This window comes from Aspergillus pseudotamarii (genome assembly GCF_009193445.1).
Source record: "Aspergillus pseudotamarii strain CBS 117625 unplaced genomic scaffold BDV38scaffold_110, whole genome shotgun sequence".
In the NCBI taxonomy this organism is placed as follows: domain Eukaryota; kingdom Fungi; phylum Ascomycota; class Eurotiomycetes; order Eurotiales; family Aspergillaceae; genus Aspergillus; species Aspergillus pseudotamarii.
Genome location: NW_022475124.1, coordinates 43,671 through 61,458, shown reverse-complemented (window position 1 = coordinate 61,458; position 17,788 = coordinate 43,671). Strand labels below are relative to the sequence as shown.

General features: G+C 46.8%; 5 protein-coding genes across 5 annotated transcripts; 3 read left to right on the top strand and 2 right to left on the bottom strand.

The window, feature by feature from the left end:
• Positions 1-389: 389 nt before the first annotated feature.
• On the bottom strand, positions 390-2,178 carry BDV38DRAFT_290315 (alpha-keto acid decarboxylase family protein; the record flags this gene model as incomplete). The annotated part of the gene is made up of 2 exons (XM_032061462.1): positions 390-1,924; positions 1,980-2,178. The coding sequence occupies 2 exons, from the start codon at positions 2,176-2,178 to the stop codon at positions 390-392; spliced, it is 1,734 nt and encodes a 577-aa protein (XP_031907509.1).
• A 404-nt stretch (positions 2,179-2,582) lies between these two features.
• Positions 2,583-3,800, top strand: BDV38DRAFT_288691 (TauD/TfdA dioxygenase family protein; the record flags this gene model as incomplete). The annotated part of the gene is made up of 4 exons (XM_032061083.1): positions 2,583-2,772; positions 2,827-3,393; positions 3,444-3,575; positions 3,625-3,800. The coding sequence occupies 4 exons, from the start codon at positions 2,583-2,585 to the stop codon at positions 3,798-3,800; spliced, it is 1,065 nt and encodes a 354-aa protein (XP_031907508.1).
• A 60-nt stretch (positions 3,801-3,860) lies between these two features.
• On the bottom strand, positions 3,861-5,878 carry BDV38DRAFT_290313 (transcription factor domain-containing protein; the record flags this gene model as incomplete). Its single annotated transcript, XM_032061461.1, has 2 exons — positions 3,861-4,308; positions 4,359-5,878. The coding sequence occupies 2 exons, from the start codon at positions 5,876-5,878 to the stop codon at positions 3,861-3,863; spliced, it is 1,968 nt and encodes a 655-aa protein (XP_031907507.1).
• A 1,429-nt stretch (positions 5,879-7,307) lies between these two features.
• Positions 7,308-7,798, top strand: BDV38DRAFT_290311 (uncharacterized protein; the record flags this gene model as incomplete). Its single annotated transcript, XM_032061460.1, has 1 exon — positions 7,308-7,798. One exon carries the CDS (start codon positions 7,308-7,310, stop codon positions 7,611-7,613), a length of 306 nt encoding a protein of 101 aa, XP_031907506.1. The 3' UTR covers positions 7,614-7,798.
• A 6,926-nt stretch (positions 7,799-14,724) lies between these two features.
• BDV38DRAFT_21155 (threonine/serine exporter family protein) lies at positions 14,725-17,700 on the top strand. Its single transcript, XM_032052621.1, has one exon. It carries the CDS (start codon positions 14,952-14,954, stop codon positions 17,553-17,555), a length of 2,604 nt encoding a protein of 867 aa, XP_031907505.1. The 5' UTR covers positions 14,725-14,951; the 3' UTR covers positions 17,556-17,700.
• Positions 17,701-17,788: the final 88 nt, after the last annotated feature.

Below are 17,788 nucleotides of genomic sequence, written 5' to 3'. Positions count from 1 at the left end.
ATTGGGCTTTGGTGTTATGACAGACATTTAGAATCTATTTCACTAATCTTGCCTTGTCTCTTCTACCTACGCATACTCGGCAACACCTCCAGGATGAGTTTGTGGCAACAAGCTCCAGTACGGAGACTTCTCAGCACTTTCAGCAGCAGTTTTCTCTGCATACACGCCGACTTATAAAATATGGCAGTTATTACGCTAATAAGCATTTTATCTCCTTCGCTACATTAAAGGTGTGGGTCTAAACTATGCAAGCTTTCTCTACATTCTTAGCATTTGAATGAAGATGACCACCCAATATAATGAATATCCTATCGCCGACAAAAACGTCACAAGATTACGCAAGAAACAGAACTGTAATAATTCATCTATGATCATATTGTGTCTAATAATCAAAGCCTACTCTGCGCATTTTCCCTCAAAATCTGATTATTTAACACCCCCATCAATACATCCGGCCCGTCAAGCCTTTTCATAATAACTTCTACCATCCGCAAACCCTTGCCGTTGGCCAGCTGTGGATCTTTCAACACAGAATCCATATCTTCCCAGGTCTTTATTGTCCATGTCCGTGCTTTATACTCGCCCTCCTGGTCCGCGCCGAACAACTCTGGAGCTTTGAGGTACCGCCACGGAGCAATATCGTTATATGCCTGGTTGCGGCCATGAATACATCGCTCGATGGTGTATCCGTCATTGTTGATCAAGAAGATAATGACATTGAGCCGTTGGTGGATGATAGTACTAAGCTCTTGAACAGTCATTTGGAAACTGCCGTCACCGATGAATAGGATTGTGCGAGGGTTCGATACATCATGGTACTCGCCGGAGGCAACTCGATCTCGCTGCGCGTGGCTTGCTCCTAGTGCAGCTGGAAGCATGTACCCAATAGATAGCCAGGTGGCTGGCTTGAACAGACGGGAATGCGGGGGTAGTATGAAGTCGTTGACGCCGTAGCCTGGTGTTCCGGTCTCACCGAGGACAATGTCTCCAGTACGGAGAAAGGGTGAGAGGCGCTTCCAGAAGCCCCCAGTTTGCGTGACTAGATCGGTAGAAGATACTTCGGGGAGTGCCCTGAGTGATGGGTGGGGAAGATCATGTTTATGCGTCGGTATTTTGGATATATCGAGTTGTTGTGTGAGCTGCTCAATAAAATACCCGACTGGGAGATCGCGAAAGACATCTTTGTTAACCTGGATCGAGTTGGGGCTAAACAGTACGGTTTTGTCGTCCGCTGGCTTTAACAAGTAATTGTAGGTATTGGTGTTGCTGAAATGGGGCCCGAAAACTAGAACTAAATCGCAAGAGTCGACAAAGGCTTTGTATGGAAGCGTACATACTCCATAGACGTTGGGTAGTGTTTCATCAACTAAGCCCTTGCCAAACCCAGAAGTGAATGTTGGCCAGCCTATCGTCTGGACAAAGTGATTGACTCTGTGAAGCATACCGAACGCTCTTGTCTCTCCGTCTACCAGAATTATTGGTTTCTTGGTGCTGTAGATTCTATTAAGGACAGCATTGAGGGCTGCGTCCTCCACCTGTGGCTGGCGCACGGCGCGCGGGATTTGGATATTTGACGACAAGCCCGCTACTGGGACAAGTACAGGCACCATATCAACAGGAATAGCGATACGAACAGGTCGACTGTGTAGCAAACATTGCAGCAGAATGCTGTCAATCTCGGACGGTGCTGTGCGGTGATCATTCAGGCTGGCCTGCGCTACAGTGACATGTTCCTGTATAGCGTCAAAACGCTGATAATCACCATCATTGAAGGTGTGATGGATCAATGCGCGAGACTCCTGCGAGGCGCGCATGGGTGTCCCAACAATATGCACAACTGGGGCTCTCTCTGCATATGCCCCTGCAATGGCATTAATGGCAGACAGCTCTCCAACGCCAAAGGTGGTCACCACCGCGCCAATATCTAAGCTGTCAGCCTCTGTCGACGCAGGAGGGAAGTGAAAAAGAGGAACAGGTACCTTTGATCCGAGAGTACCCATCCGCAGCATAGCCCGCATTTAGCTCGTTGCAATTTCCCACCCATTTGAGTCCCGAAGGCACGACATGATCCAGAAGTGTCAGGTTGTAGTCACCTGGTACTCCAAAGATAGAGTCCACACCCAGTTGGCGAAGACGCTTGAACAGATATTGAGCGAGGGGTAGAGTTTCCCCTTCCATATTTCATTCATCAGGGTCAACTAGACTGTCACTTTACTTGTGTTACTCTCTCTCTCTGGTACTGGTGACGGACTTTTTGTTTATATATGACAGAAGGAGATTTTAATGATTCTATACATGATCATAACCTGGGATTGGCTACACCTACACCATGCCGATATCCGACAAGATGCATGTCGGATTTCGGCGATAGGAAACTTTATCCCCACAGTTCATACTGATTGGCCTAATTCCGAAAGCCGATGCTTCGGAGGCCTTGTCGGATAACATCATTTGGTGTAATCAATATAGAAATATAGACATCTGATAAGAGTCATATGCTGATCTCCAGGACATAAATAAGACAGTACGATGACGAGGAACAACCCAAACAGCAACAAGTACTGTGAACATACACTTGCATCATGACTGTCCAAACGACTACCATGCAGCCGACTGAGCGCCAGCACAGTTCAGGCTCTCTTGACAGCTTTGACCCGATCATGGTAACTCCCGTGATTGGTAACGAGTTTGCCAAAGGAACTTGCAATATTGTTGACGATATCCTACACGCCCCCAATGCAGACCAACGTATTCGTGACTTGGCCATCATGAGTGGGTACTCCCTCTCAAGGAATCTATCACTCAAAACCATGTTGACACTAGCAGTTGCCGAACGAGGCGTTGTTTTCTTCCGCGCCCAGGACAATCTTACGAACGATTTACAGAAAGAGCTGATCCTGCGCATGGGTGAGTTGACCGGCCGCCCATCTACCAACGGCCTGCACATTCACCCGGTCACCAATGATGCACGCGAATTTGGTGACCCGGACCCTCAGATCAGCACCATCAACTCTGAGGGCCGTAAGACTCTCTATAAGGGATCTGATTACACCAAGATGGCGGCAGTCTGGCATAGCGACATCTCGTTCGAGAAGGCTCCCGCGGACTTCTCGAGTCTGCGACTGGTGCAGTTGCCCAAAACGGGGGGCGACACGCTTTGGGCGTCTGGTTATGAGATCTATGATCGCATCAGTAAGCCATACCGGGCTTTCCTGGAGACATTGACAGCCACACATGCAGGTGTCGGCTTTATGAGGTTGGCACAGACAGGGAAGTTCCATTTGTATGAAAAGGAACGGGGGTCCCCCGTCAATATTGGAGGGGATCTGTCGGCTGTTCATCCGGTCGTAAGGACAAACCCAATTACAGGATGGAAATCGATTTTTCCAATCGGTAAGACGCAATCTCAGTGTTGTGTATGCGGATGCTGATTGAGTATCTAGGCTCTTTTCCTACGCAGATCGACGGGTTGACTCGCAGAGAGAGCGCGAACATGCTACAGTGGTTTCATGATATGATCACTCACGGACATGACCTCCAAGTTCGTTTCAAATGGAACAGCCCTAATGACATTGGTAGGTGTCTATGTATCCTATGTTCTACACTGCGAACTGACTGGTCTAGCCATCTGGGACAATCGCAGCGTCTTCCATACCGCGACGGGCGACCATGAAGGATTTGGCCCACGAAGCGGTAACCGGGCTGTGGGGGTGGGCGAGGTCCCGTACTTTGATCCTAGTAGCAGATCGCGCAGAGAGGAATTGGGCATTGAGGGTGACCTTGCTCCCTGTCATTGGTAGTCTTCAACGTGTTCTTGATTTATAAGCTATTCATGTTATTCATCAATTTTTTATGGTTCATTACTCCGCACCTAATTTATCCCAACCAAAGCCAAACACATCCAATGTAGGGAGATTAAGACTTTCGCCGGGCCAAAAGTCTTCCAAGGACACACCTGCAAATGGATTTCCCGTATTGAGTGAAGCCTCTTGCTCGTGAGCCTCTAGAATAGCTGCACTCTGTAGATCGAGTGTGCTCGCCATGGAATCCTTGGAATTCTCAAGGTTGGCGAAATGAGACCCTGAAGATTCTTCCACGCCTGGTGCTGGTTGGCTTGGTATATACGGGTTATGGATCAACGTCTCATCTACAAAGGCCATAGCTCGGTTGATCATATTCTCCAAGTCGTCGCGATATTTCCTGAAGCTGGATTTCCGCTCCGCCATAGCAAATATGGCAGACGAGCAAGCACGGAGATCATTTGCCACGTTCGTTCTCCATAGACGGGGAGATCGAAATAAACAAAAGCTACGACCATGATTAACTCAATCAAATTGGATAGTGAAGACAATACGCACCACATTGTGAGTCCGGCCATATATACCGAATTTACTAAGAGGAAAGAGTACCCTGACAGGCCCTTTTGTTGCGAACGCTTAAACAATTGGCACATTTGGCCCGATACGTGCAAACATGTTCTGATGAGGTCATCCTCTGGATCGAGAATACTCAGAAATGGCTGCAGCAGCGCGCGAACACAATTGTTCCAGTGCATTTGAATAAAGTCATTATCGCCTGGTTGTAAGGGAGGTAAACCCCTCTTGTACTCCTCCAGCGAGGCCAGCAATGGGGGTAATTCCGGTAGCAAAGCAGAGGTGTTTCTGTCTACGCGGTAAATCTTGGTATGAGTGCGGGACATGATCCGTTGCAAATGTACTGTCGCAATGAACCGTCTGATAGCCGGTATATTCGCCCCATGCGTAATATCTGATGACAAGTCACCAATGGTGTGTTCTACCTCAGCATACCTGCTAGTCGGGTCATCAATATCAGCCGGAATCTGTACATCGATTTCGTCCTCTGCTATACTGAATGGCCGTCCGAGGGACCATGCAACATGTCGCTCGATCACATATACGCTCCAAAATAGCCTTCGGCGCAGCTGCGCCTCCAATGGTTTCATTGTCCTGTAGTGTGATTCGCGGTGCATATCCAGGTCGATGCATATCCGCATCGCCATACCGATGTTGTACCACAAGCTTGAGCTAGAGCTCGATCGTAGTTCGTATATGACCATCAACACCCGTCCTTCGATACCCGCAATAGACAGCGATTCTCGCAGAGCACTATCATACTGCATTGCTGTAGCATAATATGCACTCGCCGTAGTCGACTCATACTGTTCAGTGAGCTGTAGCATCGCTGCGCCGATAGCATACACCATGAATAGCTTGAACATTCCGTATTGTTCTAACTGGCCAGCGCCGGGCGCATCGTATCGTTTAGAGTGTAGCTGAAGAATCTCCGCGCAGTTGATAAATGGTTGTCGCGTGTGCATGTTAATGAAGTATGCATCAAGGAGCTGCCTCCCGACCGCATCGTCAGGTGGCACAGCCTTGCCCTGCTCAGCCGTGGGGGCAGGCGATAGTGGTTCATGACGTTCGGTACTATGGATCGGAATCGATCTATTGGTCCAGGCGGCATCCTCAACCATATGACTCAAGTTCTCCGTAAGGGTCACACCGGATGAAGGTCCAAAGTATGCGGTCGCCCTGTTCTTCTCTCTAGGTTCCACCTCGGTCTGTTCTTCAAGCGCACACGGCGTACCCTCTGGCGAGCCAACAGGTTGCTCTCCGCTGGTCGAAGGTAAGCCTTCAGTAATTGCAGAAAGATGCGCTTCTAAAGCCTCAATCCGCTGTGCCAATGCGCCCTTGGACATCCCATGGTGCCAAGATGGAGACATCTCCAAGCGCATGCAAGGTTCATTTGCCGCACTACAGTTGGCGCAGGTGGGATATCCAACACAGCGCTGTTTCCGTCGATGGCAGCGACGACAGGATTTTGGAACTCTCTTCCGGATTCTTGTCGTCTGTTCCATTTGGTATGGCTATTGGTGGTCGTCAAGAGATGTGAAATTCAGGAGAAGGAAATGTCGAGCCAGCTTAATTTCCCCGCATTTCGGGGGTTTAGTGGCAGTGGCGCTAATTTTAGTGTTACTCGTCGCGTTGCTGACCGATCGATTTGAATGCAACCTATACCCCTTGACGACTCTACATAGTATAGTTCATGCCCGTAACGATATCGTCAGTTGATTGCTCATCCCAGAGGCTCGCTAAATGGTCGTACTAAATACTCTTTGGTTGCATTTCGGTTCAGAGAGTTCCGTTCTGGGCACAAGTAACAATAAAAGACTGGTGGGATATCATCAGCGAAGTGACAAATGGCGGGATCAATAAATAATCTACTTTAGCACATTCAACTGGGCCACTTCACCGCCTGTACCGCTTCCTAGTTCAGTAGTGATATGAGGGTATTCAGCCTTATATTCATTGTATATCATCCCCTGTGGAGATGTCTCTTCCATGTTGACAAATCATATTGGCGAGAGTATCAAGATCAAATTGGTAGAATTTTAGTCAACGAACAAATCCACAGACACACTACCATGGGGTATACTTGACCAAGTATGTAATGTACTTTCTCGTTGATAAAAATCACAAGATTATAAAGCAATCTACGGGTAGTTGAAGATACTTAGATGTTTGCTATCACATTGAAGTCCCTTGTATTTCATGCCAATACTAACCCAGCTGGGGTCATGTAAGTTATTAGCCTTCATGAAACAAAATTCCAAGGAGATTATTGAGCCGAGGGCAAAATTTCATTGATTTATCCTTCGGTGAGGGCGGAAACTAGTCACATCAATTGTTTTTAATGGATCTAGGCCAACGCCCTTGTGTACATCTGCCATCAATATCCTTGTGAATAGGCAATGAAGTACTCATTACTTGATGCGTTATGTCTTAAAGTGAAACTGTCAAACATCGCGTAAGAAAGGTCTCTAGAGAGGTCACGCCCATGATCAAGAGTTGATCCAATGATCATCTTAAGATGATCGATAATGAAGGGCAAAAACTGAATGCATGATAACATCGTCTTTGGCAATATTTGAAAGAATATACTAACAACCGTAGCTTTGTTCTATGTTTATGGTACCAGTTAATTTAACCAACTTGTTAAACCTTATATGGCCATAGTCTAGAACAAGTCAGGGACTTCTGGGTAGAGCCCGATAAACCGTTGCCCAGCGCCCCAGCCCGCCTAGACAAAGAAAACAGGCACACATGTATTACGCTATCTAATCCTGAAGTAAACCAGGGGGAAATAAACAGAGATAGATAGTAGCGGGACAAGGAAAACTTCGTGGGAATATAAACAGCCTAGCCTGCTGGAAGATTATTGCGTCAAATCACTGCGATATTCATCTTTCTATATTACAATCAGGCTCCCTGCTTAGTTCAGCGAATATGGCTCGACTTCTGGTCATCATTGTTTCCTATTTAGCAGCTCTGGCTGCTAGTCGACACATCCTTTCACTTGCCGAAAGAGGCAGGTCCATGTTTTGGTCCAAGGAAGAATTGCATGCCCAGTGTCAAGACGTGAGAGTATCACAATTAATTCAACGGTTCTCAAGAGAAGAGCGTTTGAGAGCAAGGTGCAAGTCCAGAAAACAAGCTCCTGCATCGGAGCCGCTTGTAACCTCGAGCATTGACTTGAACGAATGTCTTGGCTGGGACAGGCAGAAGCAAAACTTTACCCCGAGAGCAGGGTAGGTATATAACTCAGCTGTGGCCTGTTATGCTTTTCTCAGGATATGGGTAGTAACTAATGAGCATAGTGGAATGGGGATTAAGGAAGGCGACTGCCATAACTGTCGTTACACCGACTACAGGCAAATCATTGACCCTAATATGCGCAGCTTGCAATGCTGGTGCGAGAACGTAAGAGGGGGTCAAATGATGGAATCTCCGGACTCTATTGCACCTGCAGCTCTTATAAATTTTGACATGGGTAAGCATATCTCCATGGCAGATATAAAACTGCTTTCTAACCAAGACGCGACAGATGGAGTGATAGGAGTTGTCAATGGTGTGTTGAAATGCCATGACAGACTAGGCAAGGTTGTTAACTAGCTGGATTCCTGGCGAATGTCTATTTATTTAGATATGGTTTACTTCGGCAAATGCTCTTGGTGGGATTCTGTCGAATTTAGTTCCATCATAGCAACTACCTAAACTGTTGATACCTGCCGTGTTGTAGCTCCTCAACTTGGAGATATTATTGATGAAAAGTTTCCCGCTTCTATAGCATCGAGGTAAACAGAATACGTTACTAGTAAGAGCAACACATATAACGTAAATCTAGTCATCAAGAGCGAATCAGCTCTTATGGATACTGTACGGAATTTAATACAGAAATCATTCTATGCACTAATGTGCCACACGTCGAATAGCCTTATCCCATTCAATATCACATTCGGCGTTCTAGAAACGGATACATCTCGTAATTTTCACTTCTTGACTCAGTTCAAGACCCAATTACTTAGAATGTTCCACAGCACATGTCTATCTCAAGCAGTAAGGTTCTATTTCGATTGCCGAAGACCGCTGTTTAAGATGCTGACTGACGTCCCGAAGAAGGCTCGTATTTGTTTCAAGCCACAGTACCATGAGCTTGCTACTGCATTCCCTGCTGCAACCTGGTTTACGCGGTTCATTGCTTGACACAGAAGGTAGAATTCCTCAGTATCCTCGCAACGTAGCTCAGACTCCTTATCAGTAGTAGTAAATTCAAATCTAAGATTCATCTCCAATGCGAATGCGAAGATACGCATGGGTGCTACTTGGTATACAGATTTCTGCATGATATCATCGTGCATAAAGCGCAAGCAAATCCCGAATCCAAATGTTCCACTCCGGGTAAGAATGCATGCAAAGACCGAAAAGAGCCGAGAAGAGAAGCGTTCGTATCTAACCTATGCGTAAAGGATATTGTCCACAAGAGGTAGTGGAGGCGGATACCGCGACTATGTGGATAAATCCCAAATAAAAAAAAAAAAAAAAAAAAAAAGGGAGGGCCCGTACGTAATTCCCAGATATCGCTGGCCTGAAGGTAGATTACGCGCCACCGATTGGTGTATATTTGATTCGTCTATATCACGTTATATTGGCAGGGCTCTTTTGATACTAAAAAAGAAAAGTGGAAATAAAAGATCTTTTGTTTATCGACTATCAAGCGGTGTGCTACTAGATGATCCATATTAAGAGGCAGCTACCGCTTGACCATATGCGGCGTACCTTGAAGACAAATAGCATACGGAGCCATGGATGCTGTTGTACCTATCTTGCAGGTAGATATCGGTACACCGCTTCAAGATATGATGCATTATACCATGATTACGGCTACAACGATAAAGTCACATCATGTGGTAAATGTTTCGATGACCACGGGCCCTAACATGCAACAAGGCCGCCATCACAATCATCCTCTAGTCTATAGTTGGCAAATTTTTATGGAGCCGCTCGAGTGAATGAAGAAATTACGGCAGTAGTAGGTGGTATGGATCGACAGCTAGCCGGTTTTAAAATCAATTGGCAGTCATGCATCCATATGGTCCTCTCAGCACAGTCCCAGTAAGTGCCGGAGCCTACTAGAACATTGACCACACACCAAGTTATGTATACGCGTAAGGCTTAACCATCTACCAGTTTACGCCTACCTCGGGCCGATTTCAGAAGTCTTCGGCCTCTACTCGGAAAATGAGAAGTTGGGCGTGATAAATCTGCATCATGCATGTTGCGATTCCGTGATTCTGTAGGGAAATTAGCAGACGCTAGATCGCAAGCACTGACCATGTGAATGAGAGAATTAAGGGGGAGTAATTAATCGTTGGGCAGCAATACGTTATCAAGTTTTTATCGAAACAGTAAGCTGGTGAATGGGTCTAATGCTTAGTTTCTCTCTTTAATGCGTAATGCTATATATCCACAGAGGACAACTCCTCCCGACCTTGAGAATGTATGTGACGCTAGTTCCCTAGGCAATGACGGTTTCAGTAGATCGCACAGACCAAACTAGATGATTCTTTTCCTTTCCACGTGAAACACAAACAGGCTGTTGTTCTAGCTGGTACTATACTCTGTTAGTAGTTGGTAAAGTACCTGCTTCAACTATAGATCATGGCGCATCGGATTTTTCAGGGATAATTTTTTTCCTGGCGCTAGTGATCGTCAGCAGGGAAGAGAAACGAAACCCTGATAAATTAATGGGGCCTGTGCACCGATTTAATATTTTTTCGTAACCATCGGGAATTTTATGTAAATGCAAGTGGTTGGAGATGTAACATGTCACTAGCGCTTTTGTGTGATTGAGATCGTGATAGTGACTCTAACAAAAAGGTCGGTCTGGAGCAGTCCATTGATATTTTTTATTATGTTTTCATTTTAGAATTATGTACATAGAAATTCATTAGGTACAGTGGAAAACCTACTGGTTGATAATGCCAACGACGGCAAATGGAGTAAAGTAGGGTTAGCTTATTTATCGGGGGGACCGGGAAAAAAAATTTGTCCAGTCCACCATCAGATTCTTCCCATGTGATTTATTCCATGGAGACACGTCGGCCAGTCAGCCGGTGATCTGTGCTTCTTTTTCGATGCTTTCTTTTTCCAGCATTGGTAATTCGTCAATTCATCCCCAGCTTGTTTTTTCCCTAGAACCGATATATTTTTGCAGACCACCTGACCTAAATCTACTGGGGCGGGAAAAGATCTAGAAGGTCGACGGGGATATAAAGGTTTGGAAATGTCGGTGCGTGGGCGGATGAGTGGATCTAGGGACCGTTAGTTGCTAAGCTAGCTCTAGTCTGGCTCGCTTACTGCAAGGTAGCCACCGTCCTTGAGGGTAGATATCACTTACCTGCAGAACGGTAACTCGGTTTCCTGGTTCTAGTCCCTGCTCACCCAGGTCGGTGGTACCACTATCAGGGCTGTGAGGAACTATCTAAGAGGGTACAGTCCGCTAGTGCTTATTATCCGATTAGTCGCTGGTGGCAATTGATAAAAGTTGAGTCATAGTTTAATATTTCTCACTCAGTTTGAGACAATGTCACTTGTCTATCCGGGGTCATCTGATCATTCAATCATATTTTGCGAAGCATGTCTATTATTATGGAAATGAAATTGTCAGGAGTGCTATTATATCCGGTTCATTTTCCATAGTGTGCCGGTGGACCGGTTACATCGATAACAGCATATCCTACACATAGTAGCATATGAAAATGTGATGTGAGTATAAATCATAATGTCAATCTACTATGAAACCACAGACATCATTCTATGACAGCCGACAATGGCGTAAAAAGGTCACCAGCTCAACGAAGGTGAAATAAGCTCGGCTCCACTCGTTCCAGAAATAGCATCCCAGCCGCCCGATTACTAAGTGTCTATTCATGGACTTGTTTATTTTGGCGGTAGTAATGATTTTCCTCAAGAAATCGCTTTACATTTACCAATCTTGTCATCTCCTTACCCCCACAGTACCCCATGATGGGAAGAAATATTCCCGTAGGACATTCAAGGTCACATACATGCCGTCCCGGCTCGGCATCACTTCCCCCGCCAATAACGGCATTTCAGTGTTACTATTCAAACCCCTAATTTGGGCCAGGTTGAGTATAGGTCCCTGCATTGGGACGGAATGCACAGTCGTCCCCGGTATATGGGCTTGAGTCGGACTACTAGTGAAGAATGTGTCAGGTTACACCGCATCGACCGATATCCTGCTTTGGCAATAATAAGACCGACAAGAGTATTGATGGAGAAAACAGGGAATACGATAGATAGATTGCCAATCTCTGTTATGCAGTCAGCACCTTGTTCGAGGCAGAGTTTATTATGCGGAAGTTGACAGTGATTCGTAGGTAGTGAGAATAGAAAGAAACAAATCAAGGTAATTTGCATGCCGTGGTTTAGATTCCTAGAACAGATAGCTAATGCAGATTCTCCTTGGAAGACGTTGTCTAACACCTTTCTACGTAATTTACTGGCTAAGTGACTCTTCTGACATCATGGGAGAGTAAGGGTAGAGCCACAGCTGTATGAGAATGCTATACTATAGGACTAAAGGTGAGCTTGGGGTTGGCATTGCGATATCTGGGGCGTCTAGTGTGATATTTCCGGTCAGTCTACTAGTGTATAGTTTTACTGGGCTATGATTACGGTAAACACCGCAATATGATGAACGAAACGATGTAATTGGTCCGCTAATATTAACAACAAATACACAGTAACTATGGAATATGTATGTGGGTCTCACTTCTGTCAATCATGAAAATCATACGGATGTGTGAAACGAATCAGTCGAAGCATGGCTGTTGAATGATGAAGCCGAGTGGGCCCTGATAGCCCAAACACCAAGTAAGGAGCTGTTGCCTGAAACTGTGAGCTCCATGCTGACAGGAACAAACTTTATGCAAATTCAGACCTCTTTGTTCTTCGCATGATTTAGATGAGTAGAGGCCAAGACTGAAACGGTTTCAGTCATGTCAGATAGAAATCCCGCCACGTGAATAGGAAATAGATGAAATAATTTTATTCGACAGCTACTACGTCAATGAACTTAATATCTGTACTGTGTACAGAGTAATGCTCCGTATATCATATGGTAAAAGAACAAGCAATGGTTGGGCAGAAACCAACGGTGGAAGCCTCCGGAATACCCAACCCGGCGCGCCGCTGAGAATCACGGATCTAACAGTGCCCCGTGCATATCCAGAAAACTGATCAGCAGCAAATCCATTAGGCCCGGTTTAGAAACTGATCAACAGGGACGACGCCATCTGCACAGGGGTGGCCAGCCATCGCTGATAGGGGGGAGAGAAGGATTCGTAACCGGCTTTCGGCCATTAACTTGCATCTTGCATTTGATATCCAATCAATTCAATCCTAACCTCACCTCTACTACGTAGAATCCTCCCCACTCTGCCCCTCCTCTGCCCTTTTGTCCCTTATCTCTCACTGTTACCTATCACTCTCCCAGTCTTACTATCTTGCTACGTACTCTAAAAAAAAAAAAAAAAAAGATCTTTTTTACCGCCACGTGACGATGACGATGGAGCTCAAGGGAGCTTCGTAAGACCGAACTGCCACCTGGACTATCACCTCTTTATCCCCACCACCACAACTTGAAAATCTCCTGCTGATGATCACGATGGTGTGATAGGAGAGAAAAAAAAAAGAAAAGAAAATTCAACCATGTTGTGCATGTCAAGCTAATTAAGCTTCGTCATTGGCGCATACGCGGTCGGCTTTCTCAGGAGGTAGTCGGCTTCAAGAATCCAACATCGGGTAGCCGAACGAAAAAAAAAAAAAAAAAAAACACGAGATGCCAGTGTCTCTTTCTATTCGCACAGCCTTATTGCCTTCCGAACAAGAACTCCGTGTCCAGACCGACCGAACCTTCCGTGGGTCACTTTCCTTATCCTTGGGTTTCTCGTCAGCGGTCCGGTTCGGGCGCTAAAAAAGCAACTGCTATCTCTTGATAAACTTGTTCCTTCAGATCCACTTCCGGTTTTTGCCTCTTGAGATAAACCACCAGGAAAAAAAAAAAAAAACATGAGAAAAGGAGGGCCTGATTAGTATTGTGTTTAGTCCTCTTCTTCCACTAACGCTAATGGATCCAGTGATCTTCTCTGCTCTAAAGGTTCCAGAAGGATGATCGAGACTGTTCGACCGGTGGGGACAGGCCGACAATTCAGCTCAGGTTTTTTTTTAATATTCTCAACCACACACAAGAACCCCAAAAATATACTCCAGGAGGACAAAACATGAGAAAAGGAGGACGAAAAATGACAAAAAAAAATAGCAGAAACAAGAGAAAATTCAGAACAATGAAAGAATGTCAATTCGATTCTCTCCATTAAAGCTGATAGTCTCCATCTAAAACCAAATGTGACCTCCCCTTTGGCCACCTGTGGTACCATCGTGGACCCCGTGGAACCAATGCTGTCGACCGTGGTCACAGCCAAGATCGTCGCAAAAAAAAGGTACTCTAACTATGCCTAAGCGTTGTTCTAGTCCATCGAGGTTGGGTGTCACACTGAGTCTTGTTTCTCTGTTGCTAATTTTTATTTTCTCATGGTTTATTCTGTTACTTTAACTAAATCCCCTGAGGATTGACGCCATTAGAAGCGGGGCTAGACAATTGGATCCTTTTAAACGCCGGGGGATGGACTTTTCTTTTGTTTTTGATTTTCCTATCTAGCAATTTTAATCGGTGATTAATCTGGCACTGGATATCAAATCTTCCCCCAGCCGGTGATTTATCATCGTGGCGAAGACACTGCAGCGATTTGATACAAAACTCCACTTTCCTCCAGCATCCCTCTCACATCCCCTAACGTCAGGAATCTACTGCAAATTTAATACTTTTAATATTCTTCCCTTGAAGGGTCTTGCAACACAGGTTTGACGACAGACCGCGCAGTATCCAATATCTTTTACGTTCCGTGATTGAACACTTTCAATCGACATTTTTCTGTTTCGACTCTCACCCACTGCTCTATATCAAACGACACCTTTCTCTGTCTCCTCCTACTCAGGCAAAAAGAGGAGACCGGATATATATCCTTCTTCCTCTTAATACCTTCCAAGTGGATTGATTACCTTTCATAGCCCTACCCAGATTTCGAGTCATGTCCCCGTGACGTACTACTATCATTCCTTGTGGCGGGACTTCTACCCCTTCTTTCCTATCGATCCGACTATTCCCTCCCGGTAGTTGTGTCCAAAGTACCGCTACACAGAGGCTATCCTGTCCTTGCTTAAGAGCTTTTGCTGTCACAAAATTCCACGAAGGTAGGCTCTTGGCAAAGCTTCTTGTTAGCCATCCAGTACTGATCTAACCGTCTCAGTAGGCTACAGCCACACGCTCGCTCAACCAAAAATCTAGTCGCTGGCTCGACATAGAGCAAAGAAAAGGAAAGCAAAGCAATAATAACTCACAGGAGGATATCAAACGATCAAGGATAGGACGCCGAAAGAACGAAGGTAACACAAAGACCCAAAGAATTTGCTTAGACCCTGTTTGGCGAGTCACGTAAAGAACCCAAAATGGCTGGTGGTTATTTCGATTTACCGGTCGCCTCCTCGAGGCGCTCAAGCATCACTGAAGTACCTGATGGGGCAAACAGATCCTCTGCAGGGCCGCGTGTATCCTCCCTACCATCACCCAATAGTGAAGCTCTTCAGGACCGATCGATGGACCTGCGCGGAGCTCAGGGCAAGCATCGGAATGCCGGCATTCTCAAGAACACCAATCGCGTTAAGTTTACTGTTAGCGAGTATGGGCTTGGCGAGGTCTCCTCCGGATCGACGTCAGAGAGCCTGTTTGATGGAAGGGGCTCATCATTGCCGCAAAAGCCCTTACCCACTGCCAGCATTCCATCGACGGAGAAAGCATCCGCCGAGCCCCAATCGTTTCCCTTGGTTGATATCAGCGGTAGCTCACCAACGGGTGTCACCGGCCGAACGATCCACTCGCGGGCTAGCTCCCCAGGAGTCACTGGGGACAATGAGGTCAGCTATGAGAAGGGGAGGGCCATCTACTCCGCCCAAGAGAGAGCTCAGAGGCTCGCATCCCTCCTTGGTCGCTCCTCAAAGTCTCCGAAGCCAAGTCCTCGTTCGAGTCTGCCGTCATCAATAGCGTCCACACCTACTGAAGTGGCGCTACCCTCCGAGGATGGTGACGAGATTCCTATGATCAGTCTTCCCGAGAAGCAATACGATTTCTTCTCCGACGATGAAGACAACCTCATAGATAAGCGACAATCTACACGCACGGCAGAAGCCCATCAGCTAGTGCGACAAATGACTCGAAAGGACTTTAACTTTTTCTCGCGCATCCGCGCTCCCTCTCCCGGCCTCCGCTCTGGTCAGATCACTCCTCTTGAAGAGAGGGATCCCGACACCTATGTCGAACGGCCAGCTCATTATCGCGGCGGCATTCTCTCTACCCTCTTGAAGCTTTATGATCAACCCTCTCAGCAGAACTATTCTCGAGGCCGGTATGGTCACTCACGTCAAAGCAGTTCGTCCGGACTTAGTGGGCGAGGCTTGTCCCCGGACCCTGGGTGGAAGCCTCAGCGGCCAAGGAAGTGGTACGAGAAATCTCCAAACCAATCCAGTATATCTCTGTCTGGATCGACTGCCAAAAACTCCTCTAGCTCTCCTATCGCCATGCTCAAGCGCTCACGAAGCATTGGTGCCATACCCGGTATGCCTAAGAGGATGGGGAAACCACAATTGGAGGATGAAATCCGCATCACTGTTCACATCGCCGAGCTCCTCTCACGCCAGCGTTATCTACTCCTGCTTTGTCGTGCATTGATGAAATACGGGGCACCTACACACAGGTTGGAGGAGTATATGAGGATGTCTGCTCGCGTTCTCGAGATCGACGGTCAATTCTTGTATATGCCGGGCTGTATGATTATTTCCTTCGACGACGCATCTACCCACACTACCGAAGTAAAGCTGGTCCGCTCTCACCAGGGTGTTGACCTGAGTCGACTGTCCGACGTTCATCAAATCTACAAGGAGGTGATTCACGACGTCATCGGCGTTGAGGAGGCTACCCAGCGGCTCGAGGAGATCATGAAGAGACCGGACAGGTACCCGGTTTGGTTCCTGATTTTGATTCATGGCTTCGCCAGCGCCAGCGTCGGGCCCTTTGCCTTCAATGCCCGCCCCATCGACATGCCCATTGCTTTCGTGCTGGGATGTCTCCTGGGTATCCTACAACTGGTCCTGTCCCCTCGGTCCTATCTCTACTCGAATGTTTTCGAGATTTCGGCAGCGGTCTTGACGTCATTTCTAGCCAGGGCTTTTGGAAGCATTCGCTACAACGGCGAACGTCTCTTCTGCTTCTCAGCCTTGGCTCAATCGTCAATTGCCCTCATTCTGCCTGGGTACATGGTACTGTGCGCTAGCCTGGAGCTACAATCACGCAGTATCGTTGCGGGCTCCGTCCGCATGGTTTACGCCATCATCTACTCCCTGTTCCTTGGATTCGGTATCACAATTGGCACTGCTGTATATGGCCTCTTGGATAGCGATGCATCCTCCGATTACACATGCCCCGCCAGTCCGATCACCAACGAATACCTCCAGCATTTCCCTTTTGTCATCCCTTTCACCATCTGCCTTGCCATTGTCAACCACGCCAAGCTGAAACAAATTCCGGTGATGATCGTCATTGCTTTTGCGGGGTATGTAACCAACTATTTCGGCTCCAAGCGATTCTATTCGAGCACACAAGTGTCCAACGCGTTGGGCGCCTTCGTGATCGGCGTTATGGGAAACCTCTACAGCCGACTGCGACACGGATTCGCAGCTGCCGCGATGCTGCCTGCTATCTTTGTTCTCGTCCCATCCGGACTTGCAGCCAGTGGATCCCTGATCTCCGGGATCGCCTCGGCAGAGCAAATCACCAGCAAAATTACGCCTTACTCTGTCGTTTCCAACGGCACACAGGGATTCGTGGATGCAGCAAAGAACATGACCACAACCGTAAGCAACGATCAATTCCACGGAGTCGTCTTCGACATCGGATACGGCATGGTCCAGGTCGCAATCGGCTTCACCGTCGGTCTTTTCCTCGCTGCATTAGTCGTGTATCCGCTTGGAAAGAAACGCAGCGGACTGTTCAGCTTTTAAAACACCACGCATACATAACTACATGCATACATACCCCTTCGTTCGCATTTTGCTTCCGTCATTTATCTATTTTCAATCTCTCATTAGTTGATATGGATTTGCATCATCGTCACGCAGCAAGCGAGTTCGTCGTGTTATTTAGCGTGTGTCCTCTATCTATTTCATTCTATTCTTTATTCCTTTTGTCTTCTGTTGTGTTTATATATCGGCGTCAAATACTATCTCTTGCATTT

Excerpts from the sequence above, each read along its gene's own strand:
- BDV38DRAFT_21155 (XM_032052621.1), top strand. The coding sequence starts at position 14,952 with ATGGCTGGTGGTTATTTCGATTTACCGGTCGCCTCCTCGAGGCGCTCA.